General features: G+C 47.2%; 1 protein-coding gene across 2 annotated transcripts in view; it reads right to left on the minus strand.

Annotated features, from left to right (window-relative positions):
- LOC119374675 (uncharacterized) overlaps positions 1 to 11,674 on the minus strand; it is an 83,334-nt gene extending 71,660 nt beyond the window's left edge. Inside the window, exon 1 of one of the 2 annotated variants that reach the window (XM_037644847.2) lies at positions 11,530 to 11,674. In XM_037644847.2, coding sequence (XP_037500775.1) covers positions 11,530 to 11,631 — 102 coding nt within the window. In that variant the 5' untranslated portion in view covers positions 11,632 to 11,674. Of the gene's footprint in view, positions 1 to 972; positions 1,037 to 11,529 lie in introns of those variants that run through there. The other variant, XM_049420497.1, reaches the window with a different exon arrangement.
- Between the last annotated feature and the right edge of the window lie 1,990 nt (positions 11,675 to 13,664).

The following is a 13,664-nucleotide window of genomic DNA, read 5'->3' on the forward strand; positions in this document are numbered from 1 at the left end:
GAAATCTTTCTTGCTGTATTACACGGCAGAAGTAAATTATAGGCAGTGAATTTTGCAGTGTATTTCACAGCGTCCACTCATTCTCTTATAGACAGGTAACATGAATTTTGTAGAGGCAGTGTACAATGGGCATGATACCACGCCGCATTGTTTTCTTTTTCTTCGAAAGTTTGCCCAACGAAAGTTTAATTCGAAAGTTTGCCCAATGGCATACACAGGTAAATACATAAATGACGGCAGGTTTCTGCGATATACGTCAACGGTACTCTACGGATGGGCCCATAGATTCACGAATCGTAGTTTGGTGATATTGCTCGATGAAGACCCACTGTTATGAGGTAGCGCCTTCATATCTGGTGCGGACCGTTGCATGTCCGTAACAAGAGCTCGGCCTTCACCGCGGACGCTTCAGTTGTACAATATGAGCAATTCTGAAACAGAGGGCGTGCAAACACGGACACACGAAGGCACCTCAAATTCATATTTCATGACGTGTCCGTGTTTGCACCTCCTATCTTTTAGAATGAATACCTACCAACTAGCTCAGCTCTCTCTTATGATAAATACGGGCAAATAATCCCAAATGGGAACCAAATTCTCTATATAAATGAAACGTATGCATGCGATTGAAACAAGAAAATGTGTATAATCATTGATTGCGGAAATCGTGTGCGATCGATTTCCGCTACGCGGTGATCGTGTGTGTGTGTGCGTGTGTCGGCTATTTTGTTTCCTGTATTGCTGTGTGATGAAGCAACACGGTGGTATTGAGCATCAATTCTAGCATTAAACAAGTCTGCAAGGTAAGTACAGCATAACTATACATCACAAGGCTGGATAATTTCCAGTAAGCTGGACAAATAACGTAGAGGAAAATGAGCGACTACTTTAGATCAGGTAGGCGCACAATGTATAACATCATCCATGTGAAACAACCCGGCGGGATTTCCAAAGCCAATCGAACCACCTTACCGGCTATTTAAGAAGGTCGGGATGTACAGGGTCGTCCACTATTGCTACGAACACGGCGTCGCGTGGCTGCGCTCCGCAGGGCGCCAGCACTAGCGGTGCGGCCGCGCATCGAAGCTCATCGGCACAGGCGCACAAGAGCTTCGATGCGGGGCTTCGTTTCGATTGAAAAGCGCGGGAGCGCTCCGTGCCTGTTTTGCCGTGAAGCAAACTGGCAGCGCCTGAGAAACCACGAAGCGTTGCAGGAAAGCGCGCTTAGCTCAGCGTAAAGTGTTGTGTAGTTACGGTATTTGAGAATTGAGCGGTCCCTCTTTTTTGGAGCGAAACACCTTAGTCTCTCACGATGTCCGTTGTTGCCGTCGTCGGCGTAGGCCCACATCGGGCCGAAACACAGGTGTTACTTATACCGCACATAGAGCGTTCATAGCGCGCATATGAATTAAAAACAGACCATATTCTGTACGTCCCACCATTCCCGCAACTGTCCGTCCGTCCATCCGTCCGTGCGTCTGTCCGCCGATCCATCCGTCCGTCCGTGCGTCCATCTGTCCGTCATTTATACTAGTCGGCGACTTCAACCTAGACATTATGGACCCTAGTACCTAGCTTCGCTTCATGATCAGCATTCACTTCGTGGATCTGCAGCCATTTTTTCAATGTAATAACACCAGTTTATTGTATACATTCTTGGAAACTTGTGAGAATTGGTTTTGCCTGGTTTGCGGCGTTTAAGTCCGTGAAAGAATTTCGCCACTGAGGGACGCTCCGAGAAATTTAGCCATGGTCAAAAATCTAGCCATGGTCAAAAAGACCGTAAAGTCTTCAGGGTGCGGAATGGGGTGGAGAATAGAGGTTTGTACGGATGAGAAGACAGAGGGAGCTGACGCCAAATGTAAGCAATGCGAGTTAGAGGCGAAATGGAAATAATGATGGCTGCCCAGAATGAGCTCATGGTAAGAATGGCCGAGCTGGAGAATGCGTTGGCGACAGAGCGGGAAAAAATATAGCTATGGGGGAAAGGCTCAAGTCAGCCGAGGAGGGGTTAGCAAAGGTAGTCATGGTGAACAAGGAAGCAAGCGACAGCGGGAACAGCGGGGCATCGACCCCCACAGTGGTAGACGCGAAGGGGGAAACAGGTTTGAAAAAGACAGGTGCAAGGTTCACAGGACCCAGCATCCACGAAGTAGTTTTGGGAAGGGGAGGGGACAAAACAGCAGCAGTGGCACCTTAGTCTGGACTGCAGCGGCACCTTAGTCCTGGACTGGCCACCGAGGCGGTGGCCAGTCCAGGAGAAAAGTCGGAGCACGTGATAATCGCCGGGGACTCGAGTTTAGTTAGATGCGCAGAAGCAGTCAAGGAAAGGGTGAGAGGCGACAAACGAGTTTTAATATGGAAGTTTCCGGAACTTAGGCTGGGATCAGTGATGAGACAAGCTAGCGCAAAACTCGCAACTAAGGCTAATGGACGTAACCTCGTGATAATCGCGGGAGGTCTAAACGACGTCTTGAATGAAGAATCAGCCGAACTAGCGACCACATTGGCGAAATGGGTCGATGACATGCGCGCCATTTCCCCTCAGGTGCAAATAGTGGTATGCACAATACCGGAAGTACCAGTGAGAAATATCAACTTGCAAAGAGCGGTTGTCGACGTAAACAAAGAGATATGGCGAATTAGTCGAGAGAAGGGTTTCGAGGTAGTGGATATAAACAGGGAGGTGCACAGGTGGGGCGGTTTTCAAAGAGACAGAATTCACTTCGATAAGAGGCTTGGCCGTGAGGTGGGCTGGCGACTGGCAGGAGGCGCAGTAGCTTTTTTGGGGGGCACGAGGGCCCTTCGGTGCCCAGGGTAGCTTGTAATGAGGAAAACAACCAGGGGGCTCTTTGACAGGCAGTATAGCGAAAAACCAGAGAAAAGATAAAAGAAGGGAGAAGGCAAAGTGGTTAGTGATTGAGGAGCACTTAAACAAGGAATAGATATGTGTTTATGCGGTTACAGAAACACACCTTAGAGACTTGGAAGAGTCACCACATATTGACAATTATATTTGGGAAGGATATAACTGAATCACATCAGAAAGGAGAGGTGGGGGTGTTGAAATGCCAATTCATAGCAGAACAAAATGGATAGAGTGAAACAAACGTGTTCAGAGCACATATGCGTTTCGGGCACAGTAGGTGGAAAGAAAACGTGGCTTGGTGTAGCTTACTTGTGGACGGGGAATAACTGCAGAGAAAAGAATCTGGAGACAGTGAAATGCATAAGCACCGATATTGAAGAATTTGGTCATGATGCCGAAATAATCCTTCTAGGGGACATGAACGCTCACATTCATGACCTTGACGGACATTCAGACACCAATGGCAAGTTATTGCTAGATCTCTGCGAGCAACATAGTCTTGGGATAGTTAACGTGGGGCCTAAATGTGAGGGGCAGATCACGTGGGAAATCGGAAGCAGGCAATCGAGCATTGATTCTTGTCTCATGACAGAAGGAACAACTTAGAGAGATGAGAATAGACGAGGAAAACATTAACAGCTTGTGTAGTGATCATAAACGCATAATATTACTAATGGGATATAAAACTGAAAATAAGAACATAGAATCAAAGTTTGGCAGCTTGTATCTAAATGACAAACAAATAACAAATATAGCCGCAAGAGTCGAGGAAAAGTAGACGAACTACCAGGCAAAGACTGGAAGTATAGTGAGCTGCTACATGTAATCACGAAAGAAATGGAAAAAAACAAGAAATCTATTTGTTGGAAAGGAAAGAGAAAGCCAAAAAGTTGGTGGAACAAAGAAATACGGGAGGCGATCGAGAAGCGACGTGAGGCATCACGGGAGCGCAGACAGGCAAAAAAAGAGAAGAGGCCACAGGACGAAGTCAACCAAGTATTGGAAATATATTTAGAGCAAAAATTCATTGTGCAGAAATTAGTCGAGACAAAAATTAAAGGTGAAAGTGAACGCTAGATGACAGAGATTCGCGAAAAGAAGAAGACCGTACCTAGGATATTTTGGAGCCACCTAAAAGCGCTGGGTAGGAAGTCTGTCACAATGCAACAACATATGGTAGATGAAGGAGGAAATCAATTGGAAGGGTATGAAGCGCTAGGTTACATCCAAAAGATAACAGCCGATTCGTTTAAAAAGGTCGCCCAGGGGATTCCCCCGGTGAGTAAAAGTACGCAAACGAGTGCAAGCGACGAAGATGTAGTACTAGAGAATTTCAATTGGAAGAAGGCCGAAGGAAAAATTCCTAAGCGCACTACTCCGGGCTTAGATGGGGTTCCCGTCAGCCTCATTAACGAACTCGGACATAACACTAAAAAAGCACTGCTGAAAGCCGTAGAAAAGTGCTTACAGGAGAGGGAAATACCAGACAGTTGGCGAAAAAGCAGAATGAACCTAATCTATAAAAGCAGGGGAGAAAAGGATAACATTCGCTCGTATAGGCCGCTAACCATTACATCGGTGCTATACAGGTTGGCGATGCAGGCAGTAAAATTAAAAATAGAAGCGTGGGTAGAGCAAAATGATATTTTGGGAGAACTTCAGAATGAATTTCGAATCGACAGGTGGTTAGACGATAATCTGTGCCCACTTCCTATGGCAATGAAAGCACGTCGTCGACATGCAGCATACTCGCATCCTGGACTCTGAGACAAGCTGAGCCATCCAGGGCGTTTTCTATCGCGCTTCACCACTACGGCTTCTTAAGGCGCACGCAACCGTTCCCGACTCTTGGTGAAGTGTCATTGTCAAGTTTCCAGGTGTCTTCCGACCACCCGCCTTTCAGTCCTCGACCGCCCACAGCGCCACATTACATCGTCACGAAGGAAACTCCCCTATTTGCCCGGGCTCGTCGCCGTGCACCAGATCGTCTCACTGTCGCCAAAAAGGAGTTTGAGCACATCCTTGATACTGGTATCATTAGTCCTTAGGCCTCACCCCTCCACATGGTCCCTAAAAGACTCTTCATTGACGTCCATGCGGTGATTACCGTGTTCTTAACAAGGTCATTGTTCCGGATCGGTAACCGATTGCCCACATCCAGGATTTCATTTCGGCACTACACGACTGCACCATTTTTAGCAATATTGACCTGGTCAAAGCCTATCACCAAATCCCAGTCGATCCCGCAGACATTCCGAAGACCGCTATTACAACACCCTTTGGCGTGTTCAAATATCTACGCATACCATTTGGTCTTCGCAAAGCGGCAAGACTATTTCAACGTTTCGTCGACCAGGTGTTACGTAGCTTGACCTGCTGCTTCGCCTATCTCGACGATATACTCATCTTCAGTACATCTACTGAAGCTCACAAGCACCATTTACATCAAGTGCTTGAGAGACTGACCAAGTTCGGCCTGGTTGTTAACGGCCCTAAGAGGGAGTTCGGGGTCACGCAGCGGGATTTCCTCGGCCATCGCCTCAATGCACACGGCATTCGTCCACTACCGACTCGTGTAACTGCCATTCGTGAGTTTCCTCCGCCGTCCACCACCAGGCAGCTGCGTGAATTTCTCGGCCTCGCCAACATTTATCGTCGTTACAATCCTCGCTGCGCCGATATACTGCAGCATCTCAACAACCTTCTTACGGGCGTGAAAACACCGACTACCTCAGTACCCAGGAACGATGCGGCGGAACATGCATTTAGAGATATGAAAGCAGCCATTGCCGGCGCTACACTACTCGCCCACCCTAAATGCTACGCCCGAATATCCGTCTATTAGGCGCATCTGACACTGCCTTCGGCGCCGTCTTGCAACAGTCCGTTGCTGAGTGAGCTCCCTGTTTTCGTCGACGTATGGCCTACATTCATTTGCATTTCATTTTGCATTCATTTTGCATTCATTTCGCATTCATTTGCAAAAAATGAAATTAGTACATGTGTATCGTTCAAAGGCTCGTAAGCTCAACTGGCCCGTCACGTTTCACTGAATCCAACGTGCCTTAAAACTGTTTATGAACCCCCTGAAATGCACGACTCCCAGCTTCATCGACAAAACACCCCTGGCACTGAACTGTGAAAGAACTACCCGCATATATTTACAGAGAGGTCCTTTATTCCAGGCTGACTTAGGGCCTAACGGCCCCGGGTCGGCCTCCTCAGGATATTCTGAATAAAGTCATTCTCACTCACTAGACCCATCCGGAGAAAGCTCGCTGGCAAAAAAACTTGGGGGACCAATAAGCTTGGCGTCGCGCAAAAAAACATAGTTTGATGGCCTCGCCAATACGCCTACAAATTGCCGGAGTGGCTCATTTTCTTCGCAACACCTGCCCAGCAAAATGCGTTAAGGGGACTCCTTCTACTACAATGCATTCGTGTGGTGTTTTTTTTCGAAGCACTTGCAAGTAACATCGTGGCTTTGTGGTAGGATACCTGCTTGCCACGCAAAGGATCCGGGTTCTATCCTCAATGGCACCGATTTTTATTGTTTATTTTACTTGCATCCTTCTCCATTATTCGATCACGGACGATTTTTCGCTCACAAGCGACGGCCGACGGCGCAATTTCTGCGAAACGAGCTCTCTAACGCTATCGCGTTAATAAACAGGCACGCCCGATAGGCAAGAGGCTGCAAGATACACGCCACTCTCCCGTGGTAAAAGCTTGCACTGGCCGCCAGAGAATACCGGCCAATGCGGGCGTGTTTCCTCTCCCCGCCTCTTGCAAGACCGATAGCGACTATGCAGTGACATTCTCACTGCCGGCCATTGATGCACAGTAAGCACGGTGGAATGTGATGTTTCACCTCCACCTGTTAACTCCAAACGAAGTGCGCAAGCTGCAGATCGTACGTCCAGATGACGTGCGTTGACGTGACGTTATAACTTACTGTAAGCAGCAGAGACAGGTCGAATTGACGCGAGATAGTGTGTTCTATTTTACAATAGACCTCTTTTCGCTACGGTTCAATAGTCGAAGTTTCGAAGGAAACATGTCGCACTGGTTAGCTCAAGGATTTACAATGTGCAGGCTGATGTTTGCAAAGAATTCCCTTAGGTCCCAAAATGTGTGTTGAAGATACTTCTGCTATGCCTACCGATGCGACCTGCCTCTTTCGGCACGTCCGACAGGCTCTTGATTGTTGCTGAAGCGCTGCAAGTAGACCCCTTTGTTGAAGTGATGTCGCGGCACCATTGTAGCTCGTCGCACGGTGCAGCATAGAACCAACGTAAGGGCAACCCTGCTTAAACACCCTTGTCGTTTACAAATTTCTTTCTGAGAATGAGAGGAGGGAGTGACATGGAATGTCGTTGTATGGAATATTTTAACATTAGCTCTGTGGCAACCGAATTTTAAGGAAGGTTTACTTCCGCCCAGTAAATTTTGAGTGGATAACAATCGATTAACGGCTTTATCTGGAAGAAACTTCTCAGTGAGTGTATTGATCCTTCCGAATGCTTTCTGTACCTAACGTGCTTTCGTACTGCCCCCAGGATCAAAGGCACGTCACCTGGTTTTGCACTACCTGCGTGATCAGACCACATTTGACGAAGCTTGGATGTTATGTGATAACGTCATCATGTTACATTACGTCACGTGACGTCATGATAATATCACAGATTTTCGTATCCGTGACGTCACCACACTACCATGATGATGAAATTTTGCATCGCTCGTGTGTCCCCGACGCTGCGGGACACCGACGGTCAATTTTCGCCTTTATGAGGCATCTAATGGTTTCGCCTTAATAAAAAAGGCCCAGCCTACGCGGAACGAGCATTAGTCACAGCAAAGGCTGCAGGAGCTGGCCTTTCTCGAGGACTGTTTAAACTCTTTGAGGCATTGTAAGCTCTCTTGCAGCTGCAAGTACAGCGGTAAGGTACCTTCTACGTCATATATCATGGAAATTGTGCAAAGCATTAAGGTAACCACTATTCTACTATTCATCATTCTGCGGAGAAGCGAATTACCCGCTGAACATCTGCATTATGTGCACTTTATTGGTGCTGTGGCTGATGACGTTGAAGAATTATGGCTGCGCCCTTTTTGGTAGGTAGGAACGGTGATGCGTGGGAGAGGGTTTAAACGAGCCACTTCTTACACAACTCGCATTCTGTGACGCCTGCACTTTTACCACGCTATAATACTCTTTTAACGAGGTTGCTTGCCTCACCTGGCGCCTGTATAGTGTCTTTTTGTTGGGGAGTTTCAAGCACTGCCCAGGTCCTATGGTGAAATACTCAACTGCCGCGAAAGGACCTGGGTGCAAATCCCGCTCTATCCTAAATTTCTGTTTCTCATTGCTCGGGATAGCAGTTACGGATGCCGGCTGCGGCGGCGGTGGACAACTATGCTACAAAATGAATCACGACGGTTGGCTGAGGTAGGTCGCGTGTTTCCATGTTGAATGAAATATACAGTGCGTAAAACGAGGACTAGTAAAGAACAACAAACGCGGGCGCTGTATTAGTCGTTCCTTGCTCGTCCTCATTTTCTCATGCTTATTTCGGGAAAGCCATGTTATTCGGCCCTTTGGTGATCAACTAAATGAGTCCAAACTTACAAATTATTATTTGAGAAAGCTATTTTATTTGATATTGCACTATAGGTTTATACTTTGCGTTGTCTCATTGTATTGAAGCATAGAACTCAGTGTTTGAGTCTTCAGGGTCAGCAACTGAATTATGAGGCGAAATTGTCCACAAAACTGTGGTGTTAGACCTGTGATATGCTCAAAACCCAACTAAATTCAGGCTTAGTGATGCAGAAACCCACAAACGTGAGCAGATTCCATCGAAGTAGTTTCGGCAGATTTGATTTCGTTTACCAGTCGTCTTCTAGTGCTAATGCTGCTTTTGTTAAGATGACAGGGTAGCGTACTAACCGGTGCGATATCCTTGTACTCTATAGTGTGACACTTTTCCAAGTAAGCATTGAACGGACTTTATTCCAGGAGTTCATTGCCTCACGAATCGACCACCGCAAACATTTATAGCTCCCATCAAGTACGAGCGGAGCTACGGAGATTTGTCACGCGCTGTAATTTCTTTCTCTCTCCTCTCGTCCAGACGAGCGCACTGGAAGCGAATCAGGGATGGTTGGCACGGGGGAAAGAAGTTACGTCACGCGCGCGTCATGACCTTAAGCACTTAATAGACCTCTACCGGCCTACGTCACTCACTCCCCGTGACCTCATGTCACGTGACCTCTCGGCGCACGTGCAACGGCGGGTGGTTGGCAAAACACTCCCGCTGCCAGCTCAGCGTGGTACAGTCGCACGGTGTTTGGCGCACGTTCTTTTTTTCTTTTGAACCTTTTTCTTAATCTTTCGGTTCCAAGATTATTTGTGGTATAAGTCAAAGAACATATAAATGTGTCGTGGACTGCGTGGCGAAAAATGTGCCACGCTGCTGGCTGTTTAACTTGGAGAAGTGAACCCACGTGGTGGTCTGTTCGAGAAACAGCGATATCGTCTTCGAAAATGTGCCTCGTTTACTGTGGCGTGTAGTGTGCGTTTAAAGGCAGCGACGATATCGGTTCACAGTCGCGGACGTTGAAAGTGACAATATTGTGTGTGGTGTGTGCTGTGTGAATAACGATGCATCTTTTCTGCGAAAACATTGGCACGCGTTGTATCTAACAGGGCAATTTGCAGTGACCGGTTGTCGACGGAACATCAGGATTGGACATTTTATTTGACGCGATGATCTGCGAGTGCGTACATCTCAGTGTTTGTGCTGGGTGCACAAAACAACAAACAAAAATAGTGCATGATGTCCGGGCTGAAAGGTGAGACTACGCATGAGCTACCAGTGTGTTTGAGGTAACTGATATTTATTCTCCAACCAAAGTTACGAAGACACGTAAAAACCCGACGTTTCGGAACCAGCTCGGTTCCTTCCTCAGGGGGGACTGCGGCGGCTTGGCAGCGGCCTCTTTAAGGCACTCTCGCGGCGGTTAACGACCCCACGCATTACCGAGGAGCGTAGCCCATGCGCATACACCGGGGGGAGAGTTCCGAGTGAACGGTTGATATTTTGAGTGGTCCTCTGTATATGCCACGACTCCAGTAGTAACCTCCTCCTCCACTTGGTTTCACTTTCGAGGATGGCGGTTCCGTTGAAGTCTATTCTGTGGTCAAACGTCTCTGCGTGCTCGGCGACGGCGCTGCGTTCTTTGTTGAGTTTACGGACGTCGTTGACGTGTTGCCTAATCCGTTCGGGGAAGTTTTTGGTGTCGCCGATGTATGACGAGGCGCAGTCGGCACACGGTATTTTGTAAACGACGCCGGGCGCCCTGTCCTTTGTTGGTCGGTCTTTCGGGCGGGGAAGGAAGCGGCCCAGCGTGCATGAAGGCACGTGCGTGATGTGCACGCCTTCTTTCTAAAAATCCGAGCCAACGCCTCGCTGGCTCCCTGGACGTATGGGACCGACATGCGTTTTGGAGAGCTGTTCGTCAATGCTGGCTGGGAGTCGCGTAACCTCTTTTTCTCTGCGCGGCGGGCGACGGACCGAATGAAATTTCTGGGATAACCGTTTTTTCTGAGGTCCGCAATTCGCGGGCCTCTTCTTTCGGCGTTCCCTGTCAGTGGAACCTATCTTTTTGGCTCTCTGAAGTAATGTGGACACAACGGAGGCCTTGTGGGTGGAGGGATGGGACGAATCGTATTGAAGGTATCGGCCGGTGTGCGTCGGCTTCCTGTAAACGGAGAACTCCAAGTCACTGCCCCTTCTTGCCACCTGGACGTCGAGAAAGGGGAGGGTGCGGTCGCGTTCACACTCGACCGTGAAATGTATGGCTGGGTGAACGGAATTTAGGTGCAGTCTGAAGTTTTCAATTTCAGATGTCTTCACGACACAAAAGCAATCGTCCACGTAGCGAAGAAAGAGCTTGGGTCGCGGCGAGAAGGAGCCAAGTGCTTCCCTTTCTATATGTTCCATGGAACATGGAACATATAGAAGCCTTGACTACCGACCAGCAGCGTTTTTTTTACCGCAATGAAAACGTGTTACAGGGCCCTTTTGACCATTTGGGATGCTTTGTAAACAATTGTGTAGATCACTTGTTTTTCCGATTTCTTTCGACTAGTGGCTAAGAAACAAGATACATTAAGGGTTGGATGAATTAGACCTCCTGAGCAATAAACGCGTCCTCATTTGCAGTGTACTGTTGCTTATTATCATTTTCCTGGAGGCACTACTGTGTTCGACGAGTCGTTCGACGTGCGGCTTTCCGTGAGCAATGGCAAAAGTCTTAAGTTTCACTGCTTGAAGTGAACCGTACCGGAAACGAAAACAACTTTTCAATGTATTTCTAGACTGGGATTTTTTTCTATTTATGCCTGAACGGGTCATGAATATTTTCAGGGTAAATATATACTTATTTACAATTTAATTCATATTAATTACTACAAAGCACATAAATCGAGGCATTATGACAATATTTTCGTTGCAATAGATAATTGAGCGCCATGCAGTAATGCTATGTAAATTTCGCCCATTTGCAAAGTTTTTTATACGTGGCGTCTGAAAGGGTTAGAACATTTTACGCTGTTTGAAATGCAATACGCGAGGCAATGAAAGACAAATTGTTACCTTCAAACCAAAGTACTTCCATAAAGGGCCGCGGAAGTTGAAATGCAACACACCCAATGAACTCCCAAAAAGGAGGACGAGAAAACATGCATTCCTGGCCATTGAAGAACTGCGTAATGCCGTCCAGAAGCAGCCGGAGGAGCGCTGCAGAAGCACGGCAAAAAAAGTATCAAATATTGAAAATGAACTGATACTCTCCACGCTATCGTCACGCGTTGCTCGCAGGTGCGCCGCTCAACGCAAGCATGTGGGCGTATTTAAAGCTTGACATGTTTATGTACACTTTCGTAGGTCCACAATGGACAGTGCTTCCAAGAAGGTGCTTCCGAGGAATAAGCCTGTATTGCTTGTTTAAAGTTCAGTCAGAACAGTCTGTTCCAAGATTCATTACATCGAATTCAGTCAAACACTTCGTACTGCATTACAACGGAAAGCGAAATAAATCTAGTGAATGCTGCAATGTATTTATTAGCATGCGCATAGATGTGAAATATAGAATTCCTGGAGGCAGCCTGTGCAATAACAGCTATCCCCTTGATAGCATGGTACATAGCCAGCATGAAGGGGAGATTGGTATGAAAATAGACTACGAAAAATATCAATGCGCGTTCTTCGTAGAAAACAAGTGTACCTCATAGACTGCACGAATGGTCACAATAATCTCATTTTTCTTGGCTAATCAACTTTGAAAGGTACGAATGTTCAGTAACCTATCAGAACCTTTCCGAAACAAGCAAAAATTCTACTTTCGCTGAACGAAATCTGTCTACCCGCTCAATGAGAAAATCAGAACAAAGCATCACTCCAAGGCGGGAATCGTACCCGCAACCTCCGCGTGCCACGCAAGAGCTTAGCCCCAGGGCCAAGAAAGCATCTGTTTTCAGCAGCAGAAAATGAGTTGTGCGTGCACTACGTGGATATATGCAACTTTGACAATGCGGCCAATGTGCAGTACTCACGCATGGAAACACGGCATCACTTTCTTTACTATAACGACTTCTATGATAACTTACTCAAGATAATCGCGCACGTTGCTACAGGTGTGGCCCCTAAAGGCAATCTTCGCTCTCATACATAATATCTGGGGTTTAACGTCCCAAAACCACGATATGATTATGAGAGACGCCGCAGTGGACGGCTCCGGAAACTTCGACCACCTTGGTTTCTTTAACGTGCACCTAAATTAAGTACACGGGCCTCAAACATTTCGCCTCCATCGAAAATGCAGCCGCCGCGGCCGGGATTCGATCCTGTGACCTTCGGGTCAGCAGTCGAGCATCATAACCACCGTGGCGGGGCGCTCTCATACATATGGTCGAGTCATCAATACGCCTCTATGACAAGAACTGAAGACGCTGAAAGAGAAGTAGTGCATGCATTATCAGCTTGGCTGCACCCACTGCAGGGCAAAGGCATCTCACATATTCCGCCAATCAAACAGTTCCTGTGCTTGCTACGTTATCCCCGCGAAGTTCACAATCACAATTGCCCACCTTACTTTCTGTGTGCTCCTCGCGTGTTTGCCTTCTCTTGGAATCCAGTCTGTTACTCTTAGTGACCAGATGCTATCTTACTTGCACGCTACATGCCCTGTCGATGCCAACTTCGTCTAGCTGATATCGACTAAGACGTCTTAACACCAGTTTGTTGCTTGACCGTGTCTGCTGTACTCTTGTCCCTTAAGGTTACGCCTATCATTTTCATTTAGATGGCTCGCTACACCGCCTTCAATTTACGTAGTAGCGCATTACAAACCTTAAATGTTGGCGTTTCAATCCGGAAGTGCTGGACGTGATCCATACGTGAAATATGCCTAATAAGTCAAAGCATGAAAAACAAATATCTGTCGATCCCGGTGTTTGTGTACTTGCGTACTAGACCTTCGGGAAACAAATCATGAAAATGTACTCTAAATCGATTGCATTTTCGAACTGGTTCATTCGTTTGCACTGTGTAAAGCTGCCCATCTCATTTGAAAATATGTTCACCAAATCGAATGGTGGATTTCACCATCCATCTTTCTACTGAATTATGGTACTGGATATGGTGGCACATGATGTATGCTGTAGGGTGCTGGTGTACAAGGGCGTGGCCAGAAGGAAGGGGGGATTATGGGGCTTCAGCCCCGCCCGAAA

This window comes from Rhipicephalus sanguineus, chromosome 11 (genome assembly GCF_013339695.2).
Source record: "Rhipicephalus sanguineus isolate Rsan-2018 chromosome 11, BIME_Rsan_1.4, whole genome shotgun sequence".
NCBI lineage: Eukaryota > Metazoa > Arthropoda > Arachnida > Ixodida > Ixodidae > Rhipicephalus > Rhipicephalus sanguineus.